The following is a 26,523-nucleotide window of genomic DNA, read 5'->3' on the forward strand; positions in this document are numbered from 1 at the left end:
TCCACATTATTAGAACTGTCCACATTATTAGAACTGTCCACCTTATTAGAACTGTCCACCTTATTAGAACTGTCCACCTTATTAGAACTGTCCACATTATTAGAACTGTCCACCTTATTAGAACTGTCCACCTTATTAGAACTGTCCACCTTATTAGAACTGTCCACATTATTAGAACTGTCCACCTTATTAGAACTGTCCACCTTATTAGAACTGTCCACATTATTAGAACTGTCCACCTTATTAGAACTGTCCACATTATTAGAACTGTCCACCTTATTAGAACTGTCCACATTATTAGAACTGTCCACCTTATTAGAACTGTCCACATTATTAGAACTGTCCACCTTATTAGAACTGTCCACATTATTAGAACTGTCCACCTTATTAGAACTGTCCACATTATTAGAACTGTCCACCTTATTAGAACTGTCCACATTATTAGAACTGTCCACCTTATTAGAACTGTCCACATTATTAGAACTGTCCACCTTATTAGAACTGTCCACATTATTAGAACTGTCCACATTATTAGAACTGTCCACCTTATTAGAACTGTCCACATTATTAGAACTGTCCACCTTATTAGAACTGTACACCTTATTAGAACTGTCCACCTTATTAGAACTGTCCACATTATTAGAACTGTCCACCTTATTAGAACTGTCCACATTATTAGAACTGTCCACATTATTAGAACTGTCCACATTATTAGAACTGTCCACATTATTAGAACTGTCCACCTTATTAGAACTGTCCACATCATTAGAACTGTCCACCTTATTAGAACTGTCCACCTTATTAGAACTGTCCACCTTATTAGAACTGTCCACATTATTAGAACTGTCCACATTATTAGAACTGTCCACATTATTAGAACTGTCCACATTATTAGAACTGTCCACATTATTAGAACTGTCCACCTTATTAGAACTGTCCACATTATTAGAACTGTCCACATTATTAGAACTGTCCACCTTATTAGAACTGTCCACTTTATTAGAACTGTCCACATTATTAGAACTGTCCACCTTATTAGAACTGTCCACATTATTAGAACTGTCCACCTTATTAGAACTGTCCACCTTATTAGAACTGTCCACCTTATTAGAACTGTCCACATTATTAGAACTGTCCACCTTATTAGAACTGTCCACATTATTAGAACTGTCCACCTTATTAGAACTGTCCACATTATTAGAACTGTCCACATTATTAGAACTGTCCACCTTATTAGAACTGTCCACCTTATTAGAACTGTCCACCTTATTAGAACTGTCCACATTATTAGAACTGTCCACCTTATTAGAACTGTCCACCTTATTAGAACTGTCCACATTATTAGAACTGTCCACCTTATTAGAACTGTCCACCTTATTAGAACCGTCCACATTATTAGAACTGTCCACCTTATTAGAACTGTCCACATTATTAGAACTGTCCACATTATTAGAACTGTCCACCTTATTAGAACCGTCCACATTATTAGAACTGTCCACCTTATTAGAACTGTCCACCTTATTAGAACTGTCCACCTTATTAGAACTGTCCACCTTATTAGAACTGTCCACATTATTAGAACTGTCCACCTTATTAGAACTGTCCACCTTATTAGAACTGTCCACCTTATTAGAACTGTCCACATTATTAGAACTGTCCACATTATTAGAACTGTCCACCTTATTAGAACTGTCCACATTATTAGAACTGTCCACATTATTAGAACTGTCCACCTTATTAGAACTGTCCACCTTATTAGAACTGTCCACATTATTAGAACTGTCCACCTTATTAGAACTGTCCACCTTATTAGAACTGTCCACATTATTAGAACTGTCCACCTTATTAGAACTGTCCACCTTATTAGAACTGTCCACCTTATTAGAACTGTCCACCTTATTAGAACTGTCCACCTTATTAGAACTGTCCACATTATTAGAACTGTCCACCTTATTAGAACTGTCCACCTTATTAGAACTGTCCACATTATTAGAACTGTCCACCTTATTAGAACTGTCCACCTTATTAGAACTGTCCACCTTATTAGAACTGTCCACCTTATTAGAACTGTCCACATTATTAGAACTGTCCACCTTATTAGAACTGTCCACATTATTAGAACTGTCCACCTTATTAGAACTGTCCACCTTATTAGAACTGTCCACCTTATTAGAACTGTCCACCTTGGCTGCCTGAGCTTTCAGCCGCTCTGCCCGACATCTTTGGAACTCTCCACCACCAGACCTTTGTATCTTAGACTCAATATCTCTCTTCAAATCAGGACTCGCAACACACTTATTCCTGACTGCTTTTTCATTGTAATCATCTTATCTTATCTTGCTTTGTTGTTGTTTTGATTTTGATTTTGTACGGTGTTCTTGAGTGCCCAGAAAGGCTTTGGCTTTGCATAGTAGAGCTTTAACTTGCACTTACAGATGTAGCGACAAACTATATTTAGAGACAGTGGTTTTCTGAAGTGTTCCTGAGCCCATGTGGTGATATCCTTTAGAGATTTATGTGGGTTTTTGATACAGTGCCGTCTGAGGGATCGAAGGTCACGGTCATTCAATGTTGGTTTCCGGCCATGCTGCTTACGTGGAGTGATTTCTCCAGATTCTCTGAACCTTTTGATGATATTATGGAGCGTAGATGTTGAAATCCCTAAATTTCTTGCAATGTCACTTTGAGAAAGGTTGTTCTTAAACTGTTTGACTATTTGCTCACACAGTTGTGGACAAAGGGGTGTACCTCGCCCCATCCTTTCTCGTGAAAGACTGAGCATTTTTGGGGAAGCTGCTTTTATAGCCAATCATGGCACCCACCTGTTCCCAATTAGCCTGCACACCTGGGGGATGTTCCAAATAAGTGTTTGATGAGCATTCCTCAACTTTATCAGTATTTATTGCCACCTTTACCAACTTCTTTGTCACATGTTGCTGGCATCAAATTCTAAAGTTAATGATTATTTGCAAAAAAAAAAGTTTATGAGTTAGAACATGAAATATGTTGTCTTTGTAGCATATTCAACTGAATATGGCTTGAAAAGGATTTGCAAATCATTGTATTCTGTTTATATTTACATCTAACACCATTTCCCAACTCATATGGAAACGGGGTTTGTAAGTAAAATGTATTATTATGTATGAAAAATGAAGGGGAAAAGGCAAATGCTTTCGACTTTGTTGTGTTTCCGTGTCACTGGACTAATCAAGGATGCACAGACTTATGCTCTGTGGAATTGAGAGAGTGTGTGTGTGTGTGTGTGTGTGTGTGTGTGTGTGTGTGTGTGTGTGTGTGTGTGTGTGTGTGTGTGTGTGTGTGTGTCTGTGTGCGTGTGTGTGTGTGTGTGTGTGTGTGTGTGTGTGTGTGTGTGTGTGTGTGTGTGTGTGTGTGTGTGTGTGTGTACTGTCACAGCTGCACCATTGTACCAGCCAGCTACCGAGAGCTGATTCTGGCATATCACACACCTCTTTTATCTACTCAAGGGCATTGTGGGAAAGTGTAAACACTTTAGATTGATCATGAATCATCTCCAAGGTTAAGCTTGACATAATTAAAATTATAAAAAAAAAAACAATACAGGTCCAGTCAAGATGATAACATCCATCCATCTCGGATTTGATATGATTGTGTCCTGTAAGCTGTGCATTCAATCAGGCAGGGCACTTAGCTGGGGTGTGTGAACACAATCCACGTTATTGATGGCTGACCCCTGTGCAAATCTGGCTTGTTTGAACAGGTTCAGCAGCCCGATATAGAAAAGACAACATATGTCAACATGAGGAAGTGGAAGGCATCCTACATGCATGCCATCTGTGCAAAAGGCTGCTTTGTTGTACACACACACACACACACACACACACACACACACACACACACATTGCAGACACACACATTGCAGACACATTTAAACAGTCAGCCCAGATCACCCAAGCTGTCAACAACTCTCTTGCAAAAGTCAAACAAAGACATTTTGTTTATCTTGAGAGGTTTTGCATTGTCAAACACAAGCTGCAAACATGTGTACAGGTTACAGAAAAGAAAGACATAGTATTATGTCAAAAAATGTAAGTAAAACAATTTAATACATTTTAATGTATTGGGGGGATCATGACATTATGATAATCAATCAATCAATCAATCAATCAGTCAATGTTTATTTATATAGCCCTATGTCGAGTGGGTCTAACATGATACTGTGAAAGTTCAATCCATAGTGGATCCAACACAGCCGCGAGAGTTCAGTTCAAAGCGGATCCAAGACAGCAGCGAGAGTCCCGTCCACAGGAAACCATCCCAAGCGGAGGCGGACCAGCATGGTAGAGATGTCCCCAACCGATACACAGGCGAGCGGTCCATCCTGGGTCTCGACTCTGGACAGCCAGTACTTCATCCATGGTCATCGGACCGGAACCCCTCCACAAGGGAGGGGGGGACATAGGAGAAAAAGAAAAGAAGCGGCAGATCAACTGGTCTAAAAGGGGAGTCTATTTAAAGGCTAGAGTATACAAATGAGTTTTGAGGTGAGACTTAAATGCTTCTACTGAGGTAACATCTCGAACTGTTACCGGGAGGGCATTCCAGAGTACTGGAGCCCGAACGGAAAACGCTCTATAGCCCGCAGACATTTTTTGGGCTCTAGGAATCACTAATAAGCCGGAGTCTTTTGAAGGCAGATTTCTTGCCGGGACATATGGTACAATACAATCGGCAAGATAGGATGGAGCTAGACCGTGTAGTATTTTATACGTAAGTAGTAAAACCTTAAAGTCACATCTTAAGTGCACAGGAAGCCAGTGCAGGTGAGCCAGTATAGGTATATATGTATGTATATATGTATATAAAGGTATATACAGTATAGGTATATATGTATGTATATATGTATATAAAGGTATATATAGTATAGGTATATATGTATGTATATATGTATATAAAGGTATATACAGTACAGGCGTAATGTGATCAAACTTTCTTGTTCTTGTCAAAAGTCTAGCAGCCGCATTTTGTACCAACTGTAATCTTTTAATGCTAGACATGGGGAGACCCCAAAATAATACGTTACAGTAGTCGAGGCGAGACGTAACAAACGCATGGATAATGATCTCAGCGTCTTTAGTGGACAGAATGGAGCGAATTTTAGCGATATTACGGAGATGAAAGAAGGCCGTTTTAGTAACGCTTTTAATGTGTGCCTCAAAGGAGAGAGTTGGGTCGAAGATAATACCCAGATTCTTTACCGAGTCACCTTGTTTTATTATTTGGTTGTCAAATGTTAGAGTTGTATTATTAAATAGAGGTCGGTGTCTAGCAGGACCGATAATCAGCATTTCCGTTTTTTTGGCGTTGAGTTGCAAAAAGTTAGCGGACATCCATTGTTTAATTTCATTAAGACACGCCTCCAGCTGACTACAATCCGGAGTGTTGGTCAGCTTTAGGGGCATGTAGAGTTGGGTGTCATCAGCATAACAGTGAAAGCTAACACCGTATTTGCGTATGATGTCACCTAGCGGCAGCATGTAGATGCTGAAGAGTGCAGGGCCAAGGACCGAACCCTGGGGAACTCCACACGTTACCTTAATAAAGTCCTAATATTAGTTTTTTTTAAATAGCAATGTTGTTGCGAGAATAAAGTTATATTGGTACAAGAATACGTTGAAATGTACTTTTTTTTACATTTAAGTTGAGTTATTTTCACTGTGGAATTATTTGAGTGTTGGGGGAAAAAAACGCTAGAAGGAATCTAATCCATGTTATGTATTTTTTTTGTTTTGGAAACAAAGTCTTTATATAATGACAAGAAGTGGTAATGTGAGTTGAAATATTTTGAGACAATGAAGAAAAAACCTGTAATATTACAAGAAATGAGTCATTAAGAGGAGTAGATTCTGACATTACAATAAGTAAACCATGATGAAAATAAAGACAAAATATTATGTGGATCGGGCAGCACGGTGGTACAGGGGTTAGTGCATGTGCCTCACAAAACCAAGATGCTGAGTTTAATCCCAGACTCGGGATCAATCAATCAATGTTTGTTTCTTTATATAGCCCCAAGTCACAAGTGTCTCAAAGGGTTGCGCAAACCACAACAACATCCTCGGTAGAGCCCACATAAGGGCAAGGAAAAACTCACCCCAATGAAACGTCGGTGACAGTGACAATGATGACTATGAGAAACCTTGGAGAGGACCGCATATGTGGGCAACCCCCCCTAGGGGACCGAAAGCAATGGCTGTCGAGCGGGTCTGATATAATATTGTGGAAGTCCAATCCATAGTGGATCTAACATAACGGTGAGAGTCCAGTCCAAAGTGGATCCAATATAGTAGTGAGAGTCCCGTCCATAGTGGAGCCAGCAGGAAACTATCTTTCTGTGTGTGAGGGAAGTCTTATTTTGGGTTTTTTCTGTCTTGTGATTTGCATGTTTTATTTTGAAAAGCAACTCCTCTTGTTTCAGATCACGGGCCCCTCCTCTTGTGTCACCAGTCTGACATCAACCCTGACCCTTGATTCTTTCCACCTCTTTCCCATTACCCTCATGTTCCATTTAAGCTCACGCCTCCCCTTGTTCTGTTTCAGATCATCTCGAGCTTTCGTGTCAGTCTAGCGTCCAAGTTCATGTTCATGTTCATGTTCATGTTCATGTTCATGTTCATGTTCATGTTCATGTTCATGCTCATGTTCATGTTCATGTTCATGTTCATGTTCATGTTCATGTTCATGTTCATGTTCATGTTCATGTCCATGTTCATGTTCATGTTCATGTTCATGTTCATGTTCATGTCCATGTTCATGTTCATGTTCATGTTCATGTTCATGTTCATGTTCATGTCCATGTTCATGTTCATGTTCATGTCCATGTTCATGTTCATGTTCATGTTCATGTTCATGTTCATGTTCATGTTCATGTTCATGTTCATGTTCATGTTCATGTTCATGTTCATGTTCATGTTCATGTCCATGTTCATGTTCATGTTCATGTCCATGTTCATGTTCATGTTCATGTTCATGTTCATGTTCATGTTCATGTTCATGTTCATGTTCATGTTCATGTTCATGTCCGTGTCTTGCCTCTTCCCACGTCTGCTCCCTTGGAACAAACAAGCCCATGAATTCTACTTTGTAATATGGCCTTTGTTCAACCGACGTGGTGAGTTTTGATTTTCTCTAATAACCTTTTCTTCCTCATAGTTATTGAGTGATTTTTTGGTTTACCTTTATTAGAGTAGAAATTGTTATAGTCATTTTTGTTCTTCCTCCTGTTGGAGCGGTTTATGTTCATTTTTCATAGCAGATACGACACTAATTAGTGTTCGTCCTTTTGTTGGTATTTTCCTCTTTTTCCGTTGATCCCTTTTTGGAACTTTGTCCGCCGACAGTCTTGTTTATTCATAGAATGCGTATTACCCTGGCTCTGGAGGTTTTAAGAGTTTTTCAAAATAAAAGCTTTACTAAGAACCTCATCTCTGCATCTGAGTCCACTCCTTAATCCAAGCCTGACAGTGTGGAGTTTGCATGTCCTCCCCATGACTGCGTGGGTTCCCTCCGGGTACTCGACATGCACCTGGGGATAGGCCCCTCCCACCTCCAAAGACATGCACCTGGGGATAGGCCCCTCCCACCTCCAAAGACATGCACCTGGGGATAGGCCCCTCCCACCTCCAAAGACATGCACCTGGGGATAGGCCCCTCCCACCTCCAAAGACATGCACCTGGGGATAGGCCCCTCCCACTTCCAAAGACATGCACCTGGGGATAGGCCCCTCCCACCTCCAAAGACATGCACCTGGGGATAGGCCCCTCCCACCTCCAAAGACATGCACCTGGGGATAGGCCCCTCCCACCTCCAAAGACATGCACCTGGGGATAGGCCCCTCCCACCTCCAAAGACATGCACCTGGGATAGGCCCCTCCCACTTCCAAAGACATGCACCTGGGGATAGGCCCCTCCCACCTCCAAAGACATGCACCTGGGGATAGGCCCCTCCCACCTCCAAAGACATGCACCTGGGATAGGCCCCTCCCACTTCCAAAGACATGCACCTGGGGATAGGCCCCTCCCACCTCCAAAGACATGCACCTGGGGATAGGCCCCTCCCACCTCCAAAGACATGCACCTGGGGATAGGTTGATTGGCAACACTAAATGGTCCCTAGTGTGTGAATGTTGTCTGTCTATCTGTGTTGGCCCTGCGATGAGGTGGCGACTTGTCCAAGGTGTAACCCTCCTTCTGCCTGAATGCAGCTGAGATAGGCTCCAGCGCCCCCCATGATCCCAAAAAGGGACAAGGGGTAGAAAATGGATGGACAAAGTTGTGATGATATGAGAATAAACTTTGGATGTTGTGACATAAAAAGCCATGAAATGATAAGAAAAAGGGGTACCTGTAATCCTCTGAGTGGCTCTGTGACAGGTTTGTGTCGTAGGGTCTTCAGGACCCAAGGATCACAGCAGGAGTTCAAGTTGACAATTCTTTTTCATCTTTTTACACACACTATTTCTTCTTTTGTTTGTTCCCAAAAGGATTTTCTTTTCATTTGTAATTTTCACAACAGTTCATCTTCTTCGTTCACTCCCCAAGTCTTTTCAGTCTTAGTTCGTTCACTCACAAAGTTTTTAACTCGCTCAGTCCTCCCACAACCCTTCTGGGGTCCTTCTGGCGTCCTCAGCACCTCCTGGGGTCCTTCTGGCGTCCTCAGCACCTCCTGGGGTCCTTCTGGCGTCCTCAGCACCTCCTGGGGTCCTTCTGGCGTCCTCAGCACCTCCTGGGGTCCTTCTGGCGTCCTCAGCACCTCCTGGGGTCCTTCTGGCGTCCTCAGCACCTCCTGGGGTCCTTCTGGCGTCCTCAGCACCTCCTGGGGTCCTTCTGGCGTCCTCAGCCCCTCCTGGGGTCCTTCTGGCGTCCTCAGCACCTCCTGGGGTCCTTCTGGCGTCCTCAGCACCTCCTGGGGTCCTTCTGGCGTCCTCAGCACCTCCTGGGGTCCTTCTGGCGTCCTCAGCACCTCCTGGGGTCCTTCTGGCGTCCTCAGCACCTCCTGGGGTCCTTCTGGCGTCCTCAGCACCTCCTGGGGTCCTTCTGGCGTCCTCAGCACCTCCTGGGGTCCTTCTGGCGTCCTCAGCCCCTCCTGGGGTCCTTCTGGCGTCCTCAGCCCCTCCTGGGGTCCTTCTGGTGTCCTCAGCCCCTCCTGGGGTCCTTCTGGCGTCCTCAGCACCTCCTGGGGTCCTTCTGGTGTCCTCAGCACCTCCTGGGGTCCTTCTGGCGTCCTCAGCACCTCCTGGGGTCCTTCTGGCGTCCTCAGCACCTCCTGGGGTCCTTCTGGCGTCCTCAGCACCTCCTGGGGTCCTTCTGGCGTCCTCAGCACCTCCTGGGGTCCTTCTGGCGTCCTCAGCCCCTCCTGGGGTCCTTCTGGCGTCCTCAGCCCCTCCTGGGGTCCTTCTGGCGTCCTCAGCCCCTCCTGGGGTCCTTCTGGCGTCCTCAGCACCTCCTGGGGTCCTTGTGGCGTCCTCAGCACCTCCTGGGGTCCTTGTGGCGTCCTCAGCACCTCCTGGGGTCCTTCTGGCGTCCTCAGCACCTCCTGGGGTCCTTCTGGCGTCCTCAGCACCTCCTGGGGTCCTTCTGGCGTCCTCAGCACCTCCTGGGGTCCTTCTGGCGTCCTCAGCCCCTCCTGGGGTCCTTCTGGCGTCCTCAGCCCCTCCTGGGGTCCTTCTGGCGTCCTCAGCCCCGCCCTGCAGTCACCAACGCTGCCAACCCTAACCCTAACCCGAATCCCAACCCTAACCCTAACCCTGTTTTAATGTAGAGTTCTAAATCTTTTTTAAAGGCACAAAAAACAGGTCGGGTATTGAGAAACTTACATCCATGAAGATAAAACTTAGCCAATAGTATAATGTGCTTTGCAAAGGTCAAATTCATTTAAAACAATTTTTTCAATACAGTGTAAAACCAAATATATATTATTTAATATATATTATTGTTTTAGTTGCTTAAGAGATATTCCTGGCTGTGAATGTGTTCATTGCTATTTTTATGTTTTTGTGCATTACTTGTTGCCGTCATCATTAAACAAACAGGTTACTCATCAGTTACTCAGTACTTGAGTAGTTTTTTCACGACATACTTTTTACTTTTACTCAAGTAATTATTTGGGTGACTACTCCTTACTTTTACTTGAGTAATACATCTGTAAAGTAACAGTACTCTTACTTGAGTACAATATGTGGCTACTCTGACTCTGACTGAGCCATTCCAAAACTTGAGTATTGTTGTGTTCCAAAACAAAAACGAAAATGACACTCAGCTGTAAGTTCATTATATTTTTTTAATTAGGGCCTTTGTCTTTTTCACAGTAAAGTATTTCCCTTCTCTGGAAGACTTGGTGACTTTAGGAATGTGAACACACCTGTCAAAAGCGAGGGGCGGACTCTGACACCTGTTTGCATGGGGCCACACCCACCCACACACACACACACCCACCCACACACACACACACACACACACACACACACACACACACACACACACACAGACACACACACACACGAGCTGAAAGAGTGCGGCAGCGGAGAGAGGATGGGAAGAAAAGGAGCCTGCTGAGTGTCGCCATGGTGTGGTGGAGCCCTCTGTCCCTGCTGAGGGAGGCCCTCAGAGGTCAAAGGGCCCGGCAGCAGGACCTCCGCCACTTGGTGTCTAATCTTCCCTACGAGGGCCTGGAGAAGAGGAAGCAGCCCAACCGCTACTTGCCGGGAAACGCCATCAAGACCACCAAGTACACCCTGCTCTTCTTCATCCCCATGAACCTCTACGAGCAGTTCCACCGCCTGGCCAACATCTACTTCGTGGGCCTGGCTATCCTCAACTTTGTCCCCGTGGTGAACGCCTTCCAGCCCGAGGTGGCTCTCATCCCCATCTGCGTCATCCTGTCCCTCACCGCCCTCAAAGACGCCTGGGAGGACTTCAGGAGGTACCAGTCGGACAAGAAGCTCAATAACATGCCGTGCCTGGTCTACAGCAGGTAAACGGCCTGTAACGAGCCCAGTGTGCACGTCGCGCGCCACAGTCTCGGCGTGCGGGTGTTTCTTCTCCTCCTCTGCCATTCAGGCCCCCTGGGAATTCTTGACTTAGAAATAGAAATTGTGTGGGAGATTATTCCTCTTTTGAAGCGGCTCACAACAGTATCTCTCGCCGCGGCATTGTGCACATTTGATGAAAGCCTCAGCCGGGGTGTTGTGTCAGCTGAGACACTAAGGTTAGCGCGTATCTATTTTTGAATCGCCGGTGTAAAGTGAATCATTTACAACGTCCCGGCCTTTTTGGTGGGTGTGATTTTGGAGTAGAGTGGCCACTTTCCTTGACTTCTTAAAGGCTGGTCAGTCGTAACCTCTTTAAGGGGGTTTCCCTTCTGCCCGGCAGCTACTTGCTGTCATAGGTTGCACAACAACTAGTCCGACAGGATGATAGGAGGACAGGTTTGTGCGTAAGTGAGATTCAATACAAGCCACTCGTCGCAGCAGCTGTCTCGGTCTCCGGCCAGAGATAAGCAGCTCTTGCGCGGCTCTCTGCTTATACATGCCATGCTTTTATTCAATCAATCAATCAATGTTTATCCATCCATCCATCCATCTTCTTTCGCTTATCCGAGGTCGGGTCGCGGGGGCAACAGCCTAAGCAGGGAAGCCTAGACTTCCCTCTCCCCAGCCACTTCGTCCAGCTCTTCCCGGGGGATCCCGAGGCGTTCCCAGGCCAGCCGGGAGACATAGTCCTCCCAACGTGTCCTGGGTCTTCCCCGTGGCCTCCCACCGGTTGGATGTGCCCTAAACACCTCCCTAGGGAGGCGTTCGGGTGGCATCCTGACCAGATGCCCAAACCACCTCATCTGGCTCCTCTCCATGTGGAGGAGCAGCGGCTTTACTTTGAGTTCCTCCCGGATGGCAGAGCTTCTCACCCTATCTCTAAGGGAGAGACCCGCCACCCGGCGGAGGAAACTCATTTGGGCCGCCGGTACCCGCAATCTCGTCCTTTCGGTCATGACCCAAAGCTCATGACCATAGGTGAGGATGGGAACGTAGATCGACCGGTAAATTGAGAGCTTTGCCTTCCGGCTCAGCTCCTTTTTCACCACAACGGATCGGTACAACGTCCGCATTACTGAAGACGCCGCCTGTCGATCTCACCATCCACTCTTCCCTCACTCGTGAACAAGACTCCTAGGTACTTGAACTCCTCCACTATAAATAAATGTTTATTTATAATAATAATAACACGTGCTCAACAAAGAAATATTGCATCTTCCAATTTTCCTGGAATTGTCTTTGCTCATCACTAAGCTTTTTCTTCACTGCAGGCTTAGAAAAAGACATGTTTGGGGTTGTGCAATATTTCAAGTTAAATTTGTATTTAGCCGACGCACGGAGAATAATGTTATTTCTTCAATGTGTGTCGTTCTGCTTTTCCTCCCTACAGCAACACGGCAGTCGGGGGATAATAGACGGGAAAGTACCGGGATAGCGAGCGCAAAAAAGTGAGGGCTCCCGGAGTGTTATCCGGCGTCATAAAGAAATATATGTAGTGTTCATCGTGTGAGGCAATGCAAACCGAACAACAAAAAAAACTAATATCGGTTTGAATTGGTCCAGGTTATCGGGGACTGTTATTACTGACGAAAAGGTGTCGCGGTGTGACTGCAGCAAGGCATGTAAGAAAATCCTCGTCTCCATGGCAACGTTTCTGACGCTTTCACTCATTTGCCGCTTTTCCACTAATGCAGGGGTAGGCAACCCAGAACGTTGAAAGAGCCATTTTGGAGCCAAATAACACAACGCTGTCAAGCACCATTCATATAAAACTCACGGGCCGCACTAAGATGAAACTTTCATATTAAGGTGGGGGCCGCAAAATAACGTCTCACGGGCCGCGTGTCTGAGACCCCCGCTTTAAAGTCAACGCAATCTAGTCTCGTCTCCAAACGTCGAGCACACAAAAGTGCTCCGACGAGCGTTATCATCGGGGTCATCTTATCTATTCCATCTCCACTTCACGCTCTTGTCAATCCTCCTGGGCTCAAGACAAGTGTGCCAAACATGAAACTTTTGCTATTCTTCAAGGCCAACGCGTCAGCAGCAGTTCATCTCAGGCCGATCAGCTGTTTCTTTGTTTTTCTACCGACAGGCAGCTTCACTTGTCAAAAATAGCAAATGTTCTGAAAACAAATACACATTTGTCACCCAAAAGCAGGGATATTTAACAAGAGCAGGCCTGGGCAATTATTTTGCCTATCGGGGGACAAATTTAGAGAAAAAAATGTGTCTGGGGGCAAGTATATCTGATTTTTAGGAACACTAATACAAAATGTGTCTGGGGGCAAGTATATCTGATTTTTAGGAACACTAATACAAAATGTGTCTGGGGGCAAGTATATCTGATTTTTAGGAACACTAATACAAAAGCTCACAATAATGTCTGAATGGAATTTTCAATTTTTTACTGACACCCAAAATGTAATGAAAATGAACATACTGTACATTTACATTCACTGAACAAACATACATGTACACATTCTGTGTCCGCCCGATTGTAGCTGAGATAGGCGCCAGCGCCCCCCGCGACCCCGAAAGGGAATAAGCGGTAGAAAATGGACGGATGGATGGATATATACTCATCCATATAATCACGTTTCATCAAACATAAATTAACGTTGTTGCCCTAGCGGAAACTGGATAACACATGACACACTGACAAAACTTAACCTATTCTTATTATAACAATCTACAAGGTTAATATAGGTTCCTTCTCTTTCTACCCCTCCATTTTTCCACATTCTTTTGTATCTGTAGTTATCATTATGTATGTGTATTGTTGCATTTGAACAACTGTATTGTTAAAGTTAAAGTATCAATGATTGTAAATTATTGGTATTGTTCATTATCAATAGCGCTATTTATATTGGTATTTGTATTGCTCCATTTGTAGTGGAATCATTTTCATTGTCATTTCTCTATTATTATTTATTTCGTTAACTGCTTCTTTGCTATCACGTTTACCATCATATTTGTACTTATCATATGTGCTGATGTTGCTCTAATTCTGAGCGAGTCACAGCTGCTACGCTGCAGTTTTTTTTAACTGAACACGTGCGCCACCCCTTGAATAGCCCAAGTAATGAAAAACAGAGGACCTAAGATGGAACCTTGAGGAACACCAGTAGTTTAACTGACAAAGTTGAACAAATGATGACTGACTGCATCTAAAGTAAACAAACTACAGCAACATCTTAGTTACATAAATCCCATTATGAAAAAAAAAAAGAGTAACTGCCAAGAAGGAGAGGACTGAAAGGGTTGCCTTGAGGAACGACTCAGTTATGTAAATTATAGGTTTGGACCCCAGTGTTCTGATGTGTATTTTTGGTCCTGTCATCCTCATTTAGTCAGAAGGGAGACATGGCAGTGCGGTTGGATCAAAAGAAATGTCGGAGACGCTTTACTGAGCCAAAAGTTGCTTTATTACAAGCGAGCGTCATTATACAGGGCTGCAGTTCCTGGAGGAGGTCAAGTCAAAAATGAAGGACTCCTAACTTGGAGAAGCCAAACCATCAGTTTTATATTCCTACCTCCTGTCTGTGTGTGCTAAGTCAGGAGAGTGCACCCTGGCCATAAAAGGAGATATTTGTGTGTAAGTGACTGAAAAGAAAACAGATGCCTGTCGTATCTTAGATGCTGTCATTAGGCTAAACATGTAGTCTCTTCTCACGGATAGGGCCATCACCTTTGCATACTAAGGTCTAATTTTGTTGCCTTTTCTTCCGCATGAAGTAATCCAATCCCTACACACAAATGTCAGTACTATCGGGCCCTATGTTATAATCTGCCCAAACTGAAATGCTATTATTTACGTAAACCTGGTGGTTTGCTTCCTCAAAGATGAATATAAACATTCACCATATGCAAAACATAATATGAGTTAAGTAATTCAATACACTAGCAAACCTGCAAAACGCATCACTATAATGATATTATTCTTCCTTCATTGCTCCTTTGTTGTTGTTTTATTTCTTGGTTATTTTTTTCAGTTCTTTTTTGATGATCAATTATGTCCAAAATAGATACTTACAATAGAAAAAAAAATATGAGGTTAAAATGTCAATGCAAGGATCCCTCAATGTGTTTACAGTAGTCCAAGGTACTCCATACCAGTGTTTTTCAAGCTTTTCTGAGCCAAGGCACATTTTTTTCATTGAAAAAAATCTCGAGCAGAAAACATAAAAAAAAATTTAACCCAGCAGACAAATAAAAAGTTGTTCTCGCAATTGTTGGATATGAATTCAAACCATAACCAACCATGCATCAATATAGCTCTTTTTTGCTGTTTTCCTATGTGTCGTGTTTAAGTTCTTGTCTTGTGCTCCTATTTTGTTGTTGATTGTCATGTCATGTACGGATGTACTTTGTGGACGCCGTCTGCTGCTCCAACCGCTGTAAGTCTTAGCATTCTCTTTGTTTACTTTGCAGCCAGTTCAGTTTTAGTTTCCTTTTACATAGCCATCCCTAAGCTTCAATGCCTTTTCTTAGCGGCACTTACCTTTTATTTATTTTTGGTTTAAGCATTAGATACCTTTTTACCTGCACACTGCCTCCCACTGTCTTCTGCGTATTGTGATCACGAAAAACAATGTTGCCGACACCTAAAAAGCAATTAGCTACCGATATGGAAGAGTTTGACACGGGTACTCGTCAAATCTCTGGCCAGCACAAACACTAAACAACGGCACATTTGCTGATTATATTTACCGGTTTGCAAAAAATACTTTGAACCTAATTAGGTGAAATTACACCGCAAACAAGACAATATCTCACGGTACACTAGTGTGCTGCGGCACAGTGGGTGAAAAACACTGCTCTATACAACAGGAGCACTCTGGTGTTTTTTAGGAATTTGCTGCCAAAATGTTTGCATTCCAAGTTTTAAACTGAACCAGAGGGCCGAAATTTGGCCCCCGAATGAATATCACTGCCCTAAGCTAACCAAACACACTAAAGGAATTCTAGCATGTTTAAACAAGCAGTGGTATTATGACTAGGGATGTCCGATAATATCGGACTGCCAATATTAACGGCCGATAAATGCTTTAAAATGTAATATCGGAAATTATCGGTATCTAAATGATCAGTATCTAAATTATAAGTATTGGTTTCAATAAGTACAATTTATGACTTTTTAAAATGCCGGTGTGTACACAGCCATAGGGAGAAGTTTAGAGCGCAAATGAGCCTTAAAGGCACTGCCTTCTTTGCATGCCAGCCCAGTCACATGATAGCTACAGCTTTTCACACACACAAGTGAATGCAAGTCATACTTGGTCAACAGCCATACAGGTCCCACTAAAGGTGGCCGTATAAACAACTTGAACACTGTTACAAATATGCGCCACACTGTGAACCCACACCAAACAAGAATACAAAACACATTTCGGGAGAACATCCGCACCGTAACACAACATAAACCCAACAGAAGAAATACCCAGAAACCCTTGCAGCACTAACTCTTCCGGGACGTTACAATACAATAATACAGTTAATTTAAATTTTCCTGAAGGATCTCTCCTGAAGGAATTAATAAAGTACTATCTATCTATCTATCTATCTATCTATCTATCTATCTATCTATCTATCTATCTATCTATCTATCTATCTATCTATCTATCTATCTATCTATCTATCTATCTATCTATCCATCTGTCTATCTATCTATCTATCTATCTATCTATCTATCTATATACACCCCACCTACCCCCTACCCTTCCCCCGGCCCACTCAACCCCATCCCCCACCCTCTCCCCGACCCGGCCCACCTCAACCTCCTCAAATTCCAAGTTGCTGTTTTGAGGCATTTAAAAAATAATAATGCACTTTGTGACTTCAATAATAAATATGGCAGGGCCATGTTCGCATTTGATTTGATTTATTTTGGAAAACCTTGTTACATTGTTTAAAGATTCCAGTGGGGCATCACAACACAATTAGGCTTAATAATTTGTTAATTCCACAACTGTATACATCGGTATCGGTAATTAAGAGTTGGACGATATCGGAATTGATTAACATGGACCCCGAGTTAAACAAGTTGAAAAACTTATTGGGGTGTTACCATTTAGTGGTCAATTGTACGGATTATGTACTGTACTGTGCAATCTACTAATAAAAGTTTCAATCAATCAATCAATCCGAATATCGGATATCGGCAAAAAAAAAAGAAGCCATTATCGGACATCTCTAAATATGACTAATCTGATGGGCCTGTTTTAGGATTGCCCAAAAAAATAAAATTGTCGAAAAAACAACAACATAGTTGTCCATTATTATTATTACCTGTATTTGTTTTATAATACCGTGAAAAATAAAAAAATAAAAAATAATATCAAAAAATAATCAGTAAACTCTTATTTCCATCAAAAACAATTTGTCACAGGCTAAGCCAATCGATACCAGCATGTCCGATCGCTTACCTATGGAACTCATTGCAGTTCGACTTTTCCGGCATCTGTTTGTTTTGCCTTGGGTGCTGTCACTCCGGCAGCGAGCCAGCTAGCTGGTAGGCTAAGTCAAGTTATTAGTTCTTCCGACTTCAAATGTTTCAACGCTGTGACATTTTTATTTTAAAAAAAGGAGCATTCGGAGCTCTTTTTGGAAACTACAACACTTCCACGAGGTACGTGCTAATTTAGCCGTAGAAGGAATGTTAGCTGCCTCTTTCAAAAGTGTAGTTTACCAAGGCTGCTTTCTTGTTATTATAATGATCGGACTTTGCCTTAAAAACACTTGCTTTCTCTCTTAAATTGTTTAATCATATTTACAGGATTTAATACTGTTTAAAGTTAAGGAGGAAAGAGATCTGTAAAAGGGAAATTATTTATTTTTAGGTTAAGCAGAAACAATTACAAACCCCGTTTCCATATTTGTTAGGAAATTGTGTTAGACGTAAATATAAACAGAATACAATGATTTGCAAATCATTTTCAAGCCATATTCAGTTGAATATGCTACAAAGACAACATATTTGATGTTCAAACTCATAAACTTCATTTTTTTTTGCCAATGATAATCAACTTAGAATTTCATGGCTGCAACATGTGTGTAGTAGTTGGGAAAGGGCATGTTCACCACTATGTTACATCACCTTTTCTTTTAACAACACTCAATAAACGTTTGGGAACTGAGGAAACTAATTGTTGAAGCTTTGAAAGTGGATTTTTTTCCCATTCTTGTTTTATGTAGAGCTTAGTCGTTCAACAGTCCGGGGTCTCCGCTGTCATATTTTATGCTTCATAATGCGCCACATGTTTTCGATGGGAGACAGGTCTGGACAGCAGGTGGGCCAGGAAAGTACCTGCACTCTTTTTTTCGAAGCCACGCTGTTGGAACATGTGCTGAATGTGGCTTGGCATTGTCTTGCTGAAATAAGCAGGGGCGTCCATGAGAAAGACGGTAATTAGATGGCAGCATATGTTTTTCCAAAACCTGTATGTACCTTTTAGCATTAATGGTGCCTTCACAGATGTGTAAGTTACCCATGCCTTGGCCACTAATACACCCCCATACCATCACACATGCTGGCTTTTACACTTTGCGTGGATAACAGTCTGGATGGTTCGCTTCCCCTTTGGTCCGCATGACACAATGTCGAATATTTCCAAAAACAATTGGAAATGTGGATTTGTCAGACCACAGAACACTTTTCCACTTTGCATCAGTCCATCTTAGATAATATCGGGCCCAGAGAAGCCGGCGGCGTTTCTGGATGTTGTTGATAAAAAGCTTTCGCTTTGCATAGTAGAGCTTTAACTTGCACTTACAGATGTAGCGACAAACTATATTTAGTGACAGTGGTTTTCTGAAGTATTCCTGAGCCCATGTGGTGATATCCTTTAGAGATTGATGTCGGTTTTTATACAGTGCCGTCTGAGGGATCGAAGGTCACGGCCATTCAATGTTAGTTTCCGGCCATGCCGCTTACGTGGAGTGATTTCTCCAGATTCTTCGAACCTTTTGATGATATTATGGAGCGTAGATGTTGAAATCCCTAAATTTCTCGCAATTGCACTTTGAGAAACGTTGTTCTTAAACTGTTTGACTATTTGCTCACGCAATTGTGGACAAAGGGGTGTACCTCGCCCCATCCTTTCTTGTGAAAGACTGAGCATTTTTTGGGAAGCTGTTTTTATACCCAATCATGTTACCCACCTGTTCCCAATTAGTGTTTGATGAGCATTCCTCAACTTTATCAGTATTTATTGCCACCTTTCCCAACTTCTTTGTCACGTGTTGCTGGCATCAAACTCTAAAGTTAATGATTATTTGCAAAAAAAAATGTTTATGAGTTTGAAGATGAAATATGTTGTCTTTGTAGCATATTCAACTGAATATGGCTCTAAAAGGATTTGCAAATCATTGTATTCTGTTTATATTTACATATAACACAATTTCCCAACTCATAAGGAGACGGGGTTTGTATGTAAAAAAAAAAAATCATTCATTTTATTCAACTAATTTTGTTATTTTTGACAAAAAATATGAAACAATTAGTTTTTCATGTAAAAATAGTAAAATGTCCATTATATTTATTTATCTCCTTCATTGATGTGTATTTTTGATCTTGCCCAGGGTTTACCTTGCCTTCCGCCCAAATGCAGTGGAGATAGGCTCCAGCACCCCCGCCACCCCGAACGGGACAAGCGGTAGAAAATGGATGGATGGATGGATGGATACAACTCCTTATGGAGTCAATCCTTCTTGAGGTCATATGTTGTCAATATTCAGTGTTTTATCGTTCATAGTTAATATTGTAAATCCCACATTCTTTATTTTCATGTATATTCTGGGTGTCTCATTCAGTAAAAAAATGTAAAATTGCATTTCGTTTTTTTAAGGCTGTTTGTCATAACGTTTTTAGCATTGTGACATTATTGTGAGATTGTGTATTAGTGTTCCTAAAAATAGATGTACTGGCCCCCAGAAATGTTTTTCTCTAAATTTATAGTTGACCAGGCCTGCTCTATGTTCTGTGTTGCTGCGATAATTATGACATTTTAAATTTTTCGTTCCTAGTGTTGAACTTATTACATAATTAACATTATATGTATCGTATATCAATCTTATATTTTTATTACTGTTCTGTTCAACTTGCATGTCAATTTTTTTTTGTAAAAGTGGTTTTCAAAAGTGCCAGTGCCAAATTGGTACTTGTGGGAACAATACCATCCCTACTAATACGGTAGGTCGAAAAGAAATGTGCTTGCGCTCTGGAAAACATTGCCCCTAGTGTTTTGGCAAGGAATTGCACATTGTTCACATTAAGCTTTGCTGCTTATGTGCTGTGGTTTCTCCAGATTTTTGGGACCTTTTGATGATATTACGGACCGTAGATGGGGAAATCCTTAAATTCCTTGCAATAGCTCTTTGAGAAATGTTGTTTTAAAGTGTTCCACAATGTGGGGACCCCCCCCCCCCCATCCTTGTTTGTGAATGACTGAGCATTTCACCAAATCATGGCACCCACCTGTTCCCAATTAGCCTGTTCACCTGTGGGATGTTCCAAATAAGTGTTTGATGAGCATTCCTCAACTTTCCCAGTCTTTTTGCCACTTGTGCCAGCTTTTTGGAAACATGTTTCAGGCATGAAATTCCAAATGAGCTAATGTTTGCAAAAAATAACAAGGTTTTCCAGTTTGAACATTAAGAATCGTGTCTTTGCAGTCTATTCATTTGAATTTAGGTTGAAAAGGATTTGCAAATCATTGCATTCGGTTTTCATTTATGATTTCCTTTATTGTATATCAATGCGATATTTTAATTACTATTTTGGTCAACTTGCATCTCACAAAATTCTGTAAAAGTGGTTCCCTGACAAAGAGCTATAAAAAGCATCAAGATGGGATCAGAGGGGGCGGCAAAGTGACTATTTTCATTTCGTCTCTTTATCGAAAAAAAAAAAGATAAAAGTCCATACACTTAAAAATTGTATAAGATTTGTTATTGCTTTATAGAAGGGATACTCCCAGAAAGCTGTGACAGCTTATTGCAGTCTATTCATTTGAATATAGGTTGAAAAGGATTTGCAAATCATTGCATTCGGTTTTCATTTATGATTTACTTTATTGTATATCAATGCAATATTTTAATTACTAATCTGTTCAAGTTGCATGTCACAAAATTCTGTAAAATTGGTTCCCTGACAAAGCGCTATAAAAGCATCAGGATGGGGTCAGAGGGGGCGGCAAAGTGACTAATTTCATTTCGTCTCTTTATCGAAAAAACATAATAAAAGTCCATACATTAACAATTTTATATGATTTGTTATTGCTTTGTATAAAGGATACTCCCAGGAAGCTGTAACAGTTTATAAGCGGGGACATGTAATAATAAGGGACAACATTAATAACATGCTGCCTTACATCCTTAACCAAGAATGTATGCATTACTATTCTTGTAACTTTTGTTGGAGTGCTGCAAATTGGATACAAAAAGCCAAACACACAGCAAACACAGAAAGGTTCATCCTTCTTGAGGTCTCAGGACGTGTGCTGAGGTCATGAATGTTATGTAAAAGACAGTATCGCTTTGAATAAAACTTCATCGTGTAATGTCAAATGTGACCATGCACACATTTGACGACATATTATGTGCGTAGGTGAGCACAACAGACGCCACGTCATTGTGGTAAAAGGTGTGGTGTTTTGAAAGGAAGCCAGCCAATCAGGTCGTACATGATGGGCCACATACCTGCAGACAGCTATCACTAGTTGTTTGCCAGCACTGCAAGTACACCTACACATAGATACTTCGACACACAAAAATAAACAAAGCGGTTACATGGAAAACTATGCTTTGTAACTCTCAAGTGTATGACTCCTGTTAAAACCAAAATGTTCCTCCGAATTTCAGGAAAGACAAGCAGTTTATGGAGCGATGTTGGAAAGACGTGCGAGTGGGTGATTTCGTGAAGGTGCTCTGCAACGAGATCGTCCCTGCAGACCTTCTGCTCCTGTACTCTTCAGACACCAACAACGTGTGTCACATAGAGACAGCCAATCTGGATGGAGAAATCAACCTTAAGGAGAGGAGGGCCGTGGCTGGTGTGTGCATCACGGTAAGGACTAATAATGAGAGTCTTTCATCCACTGGTTAGAGAAGAAAGTTAACACACTGCAAAAACTGAAATCTAATGAAGATGAAATATCTCAAATAAGGGTGATATTTGCTTATTTTCTGTCTGATAAGATCATTCTTCTCACAAAGCAGATTTTATGTTTTACTTGTTTTAAGGGTTTTGGTCCTAAATTATCTCAGTAAGATATTACAGCTTGTTGCTGACATTTTATGACCTATATTGAGTAAAACATGCTTGAAACTAGAATATCAACTGCTCTGCCATCAACACTCATAAGTATAAAACTACTTTTTTATTACATCAAGCATGAAATAAAAATCATGCCGCCGAACACATATCATTATGTCAAAATAATGGCATTAGCATTTACTTAATTTAAGAATATTTTTCAACATATTGAGCAAAAAGCTATTTTTTTTCTACCAAGACAAGTGCACTTGTTATCAGTGAGAATATAGATAGATAGATAGTACTTTATTTATTCAGTCAGGAGAGTTCCTTCAGGAAAATTAAAATTAAAATTTTCAGCACAATCACAGAATATACTTATTTGAAGGTATTTTGGGGTCATTGAAGTTAGCTAATTTGACTTGTTTTGGAAAGTCTTGACAAGCCAAATTTTCTTGTTCTACTGGCAGATAATTTTGCTTAGTTCAAATAAAATACCCCTCATTTTTGTATTTTTTTTTCTTCTTGTTTTTGAACACTGACTTTTTGCAGTGCACAAAGCGAGCCGACGTGCTTTTCTAACTGAACACATCCACAGTTAGAGATCAACTCTGACTATTTGGGTTGAGACTTTACCAGTCGGGTGACATACCTAAGGCACATACTGTATGTTGCCTTGCTGGGCGTTTGATCTAATAATCTTCATGTCACTTGGAGCGGAGGTGTCAAAGTCGTTTTGTTTTTTTTCTCGTCGTTTTCGCAGTTATGTTTGGACCCCAAGGGCCGCTTCTAATAGTTATTATAACACCACTTTTTTAGTAGATTTTTAAAAAACTAAAATGTTAAATAATATAGTAAGTTGCAATAATTTCCCCTCAAAATGTAGTGTTTGTTTTTATTACTGTAAATGGAAAAACAGTACTGCTGTTTTTATGGTAAAAAAAAAAAAAAGGCAGCTCAGTTGCCAGAATTTAACTGTAAAATTTACATTATTTTTTTTTTTACTTAAAAAAAAAAACCCTGCAATTTTTAAAGTAAAGTTTCGGCACCTGAGCTGCTAGTTGGTTTTTGTATTTTTTAATTGCAAATCAAGATTTTTTTGGTGTATTACCGTAAATGCCAAAACGGAACCACAGTATATTACAGTAAAAAAAAAAATCCATTTTTTTTCATTTAGAGAAAAATGCTGTAAAAACCACAGTAAAATTGACAATTTTACCATGAAATTAATTGCTACTTTTACATTGCTTTGAAATCATTATTATTAGTATATATTTCTATTTAAAAATGGTTTGAATTTTTGATAACATATTTTTGCATTATTAGACAATATTTAAGTCAACATAATTTGCGATAACATGGAGTACATATATTTTATTCTCCCAAAATAGAAAGAAATGATACATTTAATAAGAAAGATTACAGTACCTCTTTGATACATATTGTTTCCAGGCTTTCGAGGGCCAAATACAATAAAGTGGCGGGTCACATCTTGCCCCTGGGCCTTGAGTTTGACATACTGTAGGTGCTCCAGAGCAGTGGTTCTCAACCTTTTTTCAGTGATGTACCCCCTGTGAACATTTATTTGATTCAAGTACCCCCTAATCAGAGCAAAGCATTTTTGGTTGAAAAAAAAGAGATAAAGAAGTAAAAGGGACAGCGTGGCGCAGTGGGAGAGTGGCCGTGCGCAACCCGAGGGTCACTGGTTCAAATCCCACCTAGTACCAACCTCGTCACGTCCGTTGTGTCCTGAGCAAGACACTTCACCCTTGCTCCTGATGGGTGCTGGTTGGCGCCTTGCATGGCAGCTCCCTCCATCAGTGTGTGAATGTGTGTGTGAATGTGGAAGTAGTGTCAAAGCGCTTTGAGTACCTTGAAGGTAGAAAAGCGCTATACAAGTACAACCCATTTATCATTTATTTATAAAATACAGCACTATGTCATCAGTTTCTGATTTATTAAATTGTATAACAGTGCAAAATATTGCTCATTTGTAGTGGTCTTTCTTCAACTATTTGGGAAAAAAAGATATAAAAATAACTAAAAACTTGTTGAGAAACAACAAACAAGTGATTCAATTCGAAATGCAGATTTCTCCACATAGAAGTAATCATCAACTTAAAGTGCCCTCTTTGGGGATTGTAATAGAGATCCATCTGGATTCATCAACTTAATTCTAAACATTTCTCCGCAAAAAAATAAATCTTTAACATCAATATTTATGGAACATGTCCACAAAAAATCTAGCTGTCAACACTGAATATTGCATTGTTGCATTTTTTTTCACACTTTATGAACTTACATTCAAATTTTGTTGAAGTATTATTCAATAAATATATTTATAAAGGATTTTTGAATTGTTGATATTTTTAGAATATTTTTTTTAAATCTCACGTACCCCTTGGCATACCTTCAAGTGCCCCCAGGGGTACGCGTATCCCCCATTTGAGAACCACTGCTCTAGAGGAACTGGTTAGCTGACGTCTTAAATATTTTTGTTCCACCTCTTTTTGCGCAGGAGCCTGACTTTGAACCTGAAAGTTTCAACAGCATTGTGGTGTGTGAAAAGCCCAATAACAATCTCAACCATTTCAAGTGTTATGTGTGAGTATCAAACACACAGGCCCAATCCCCCAACACTTTCTTTGTGATACCTAACCGCTATTTTCTTGGGGATTACAATACCCATTTTTGCTAAGGAATTATAAATGTGGGGAAATGTGCATTAGAGGCAGGTTAACTTCTGTGTTGTTTTAAATGCCAAACTATTTTCCCATACAAATTAATGTGGAGTAATTTAATCCTTTCCAGGATACCAATGTTGTCATCATCACAAAAACTTTAATGAACAATGATGTACTAAGCAACCTCTTATCCCTTGTAGGCCCCTGATCGACTAAAGGTTTGCGTGTATTAAAACACATGCAAACCTTAAGGCACACTCAAAGCTGATCTACTAAGCTTGAGCGCAAGGTATTGCATCTTAAATACAAGGGCTCGGCAAGTTTCAACAAGTCAAAAATAGGACTTTCTAAGACTTTTTTTTAAGACCAAAGAGAATACAAATTAAAGTATTTCCTTGAATTGCCGGATCAAACTCGTTTCGCAAAACAATTAGCGCATGCTTAGCATTACCGCCGACTCAGGATTAACGCCGGGTCAAACTTGTTTCGCAAAATATTATTTTTATTAGCGCATGTCTAGAATTTCCGCCAGGTCAAACCCGTTTTGCAAAATAATTAGCAAATGCCTAGAATTTCCGCCGGGTAGAACTCGTCACGTCACGAGTGACACTTCACCTGTCATCATTTTCAAAATGGAGGAGGCTGATTTCAATCATTTGAAATCGCATAAAGGGAAGAAAATTAAGAGCTATTCAATAGGATTTAAGGTCCAAGCTATTGAATAAGCTAAAAAAAACAGTAAGCAGCTATGTTTTATTAATATACCGTAGCTGCGTGTGTCAAATATGAGTCATTAACTGACTCCCGCCTCCTGGTGGTAGAGGGCGCTAGTGATACCTCTTGCGACTACTCGGCTGCAGAAGAAGTGACAAGCAGCAAGAGTGAGCAGCGATCCTTTATTTTTTCCTCTCGCTTGCACTTTTAACATGGAGGATTACATATCTAAAATAAAACAGTTTTCTAAACTGGACTTTTAATCAAAGCAGGAGGTAATAAAGGAAGATCTCCATCGAGACAGAGACTTTTAAAACTGAAGTAAGATAAGGAAGACTTCTATAAACAAGTTATCGATGCTTTTGATCAGAAGGACCTGCGCATGGACTTCATTTATAAGTAAAGGTAAGACCATTATAACGTTTTTTTTATTAAATGTGCTTTTCATGATGGTATCCTTACATCACACTCAAATTTATAAGCGCAGGCCTAAATTTACCGCATGCCTTTGGTAAGCGCCGGAGTGAGAAGAGGTTTTAAATTAATTAGCGCCCGGGCGGCAATTCAAGGAAATACGGTATACCTGATTGATGACACCAAAAGACTTCCAAGGGTTTGTGAATAAAGAGATATGATCAAAATAGTATCAATCTCACAGGGATTCCCCTGCCATTTTGAGAGATAATGAGGAAGCCAGTCACTTGATCGTGTGACCTTACACTAGGAACCAAAGATAAACTTCATATCAACAACAATGCTAATCAACAACATTTTGGGGGGGAAAAATATGATCCCAAG

General features: G+C 41.1%; 1 protein-coding gene across 2 annotated transcripts in view; it reads left to right on the forward strand.

The window, feature by feature from the left end:
* The first annotated feature begins 10,488 nt into the window (after nt 1-10,488).
* atp10b (ATPase phospholipid transporting 10B) overlaps nt 10,489-26,523 on the forward strand; it is a 56,470-nt gene continuing 40,435 nt past the window's right edge. The window contains exons 1-4 of one of the 2 annotated variants that reach the window (XM_061899718.1): nt 17,566-17,701; nt 19,654-19,787; nt 21,934-22,138; nt 24,846-24,931. In XM_061899718.1, the coding sequence (XP_061755702.1) occupies nt 19,735-19,787; nt 21,934-22,138; nt 24,846-24,931 (344 nt within the window). In that variant the 5' untranslated portion in view covers nt 17,566-17,701; nt 19,654-19,734. Of the gene's footprint in view, nt 11,013-17,565; nt 17,702-19,653; nt 19,788-21,933; nt 22,139-24,845; nt 24,932-26,523 lie in introns of those variants that run through there. The other variant, XM_061899717.1, reaches the window with a different exon arrangement.

The sequence above is a fragment of the Nerophis ophidion genome, linkage group LG05, assembly GCF_033978795.1.
Source record: "Nerophis ophidion isolate RoL-2023_Sa linkage group LG05, RoL_Noph_v1.0, whole genome shotgun sequence".
Lineage (NCBI taxonomy): Eukaryota > Metazoa > Chordata > Actinopteri > Syngnathiformes > Syngnathidae > Nerophis > Nerophis ophidion.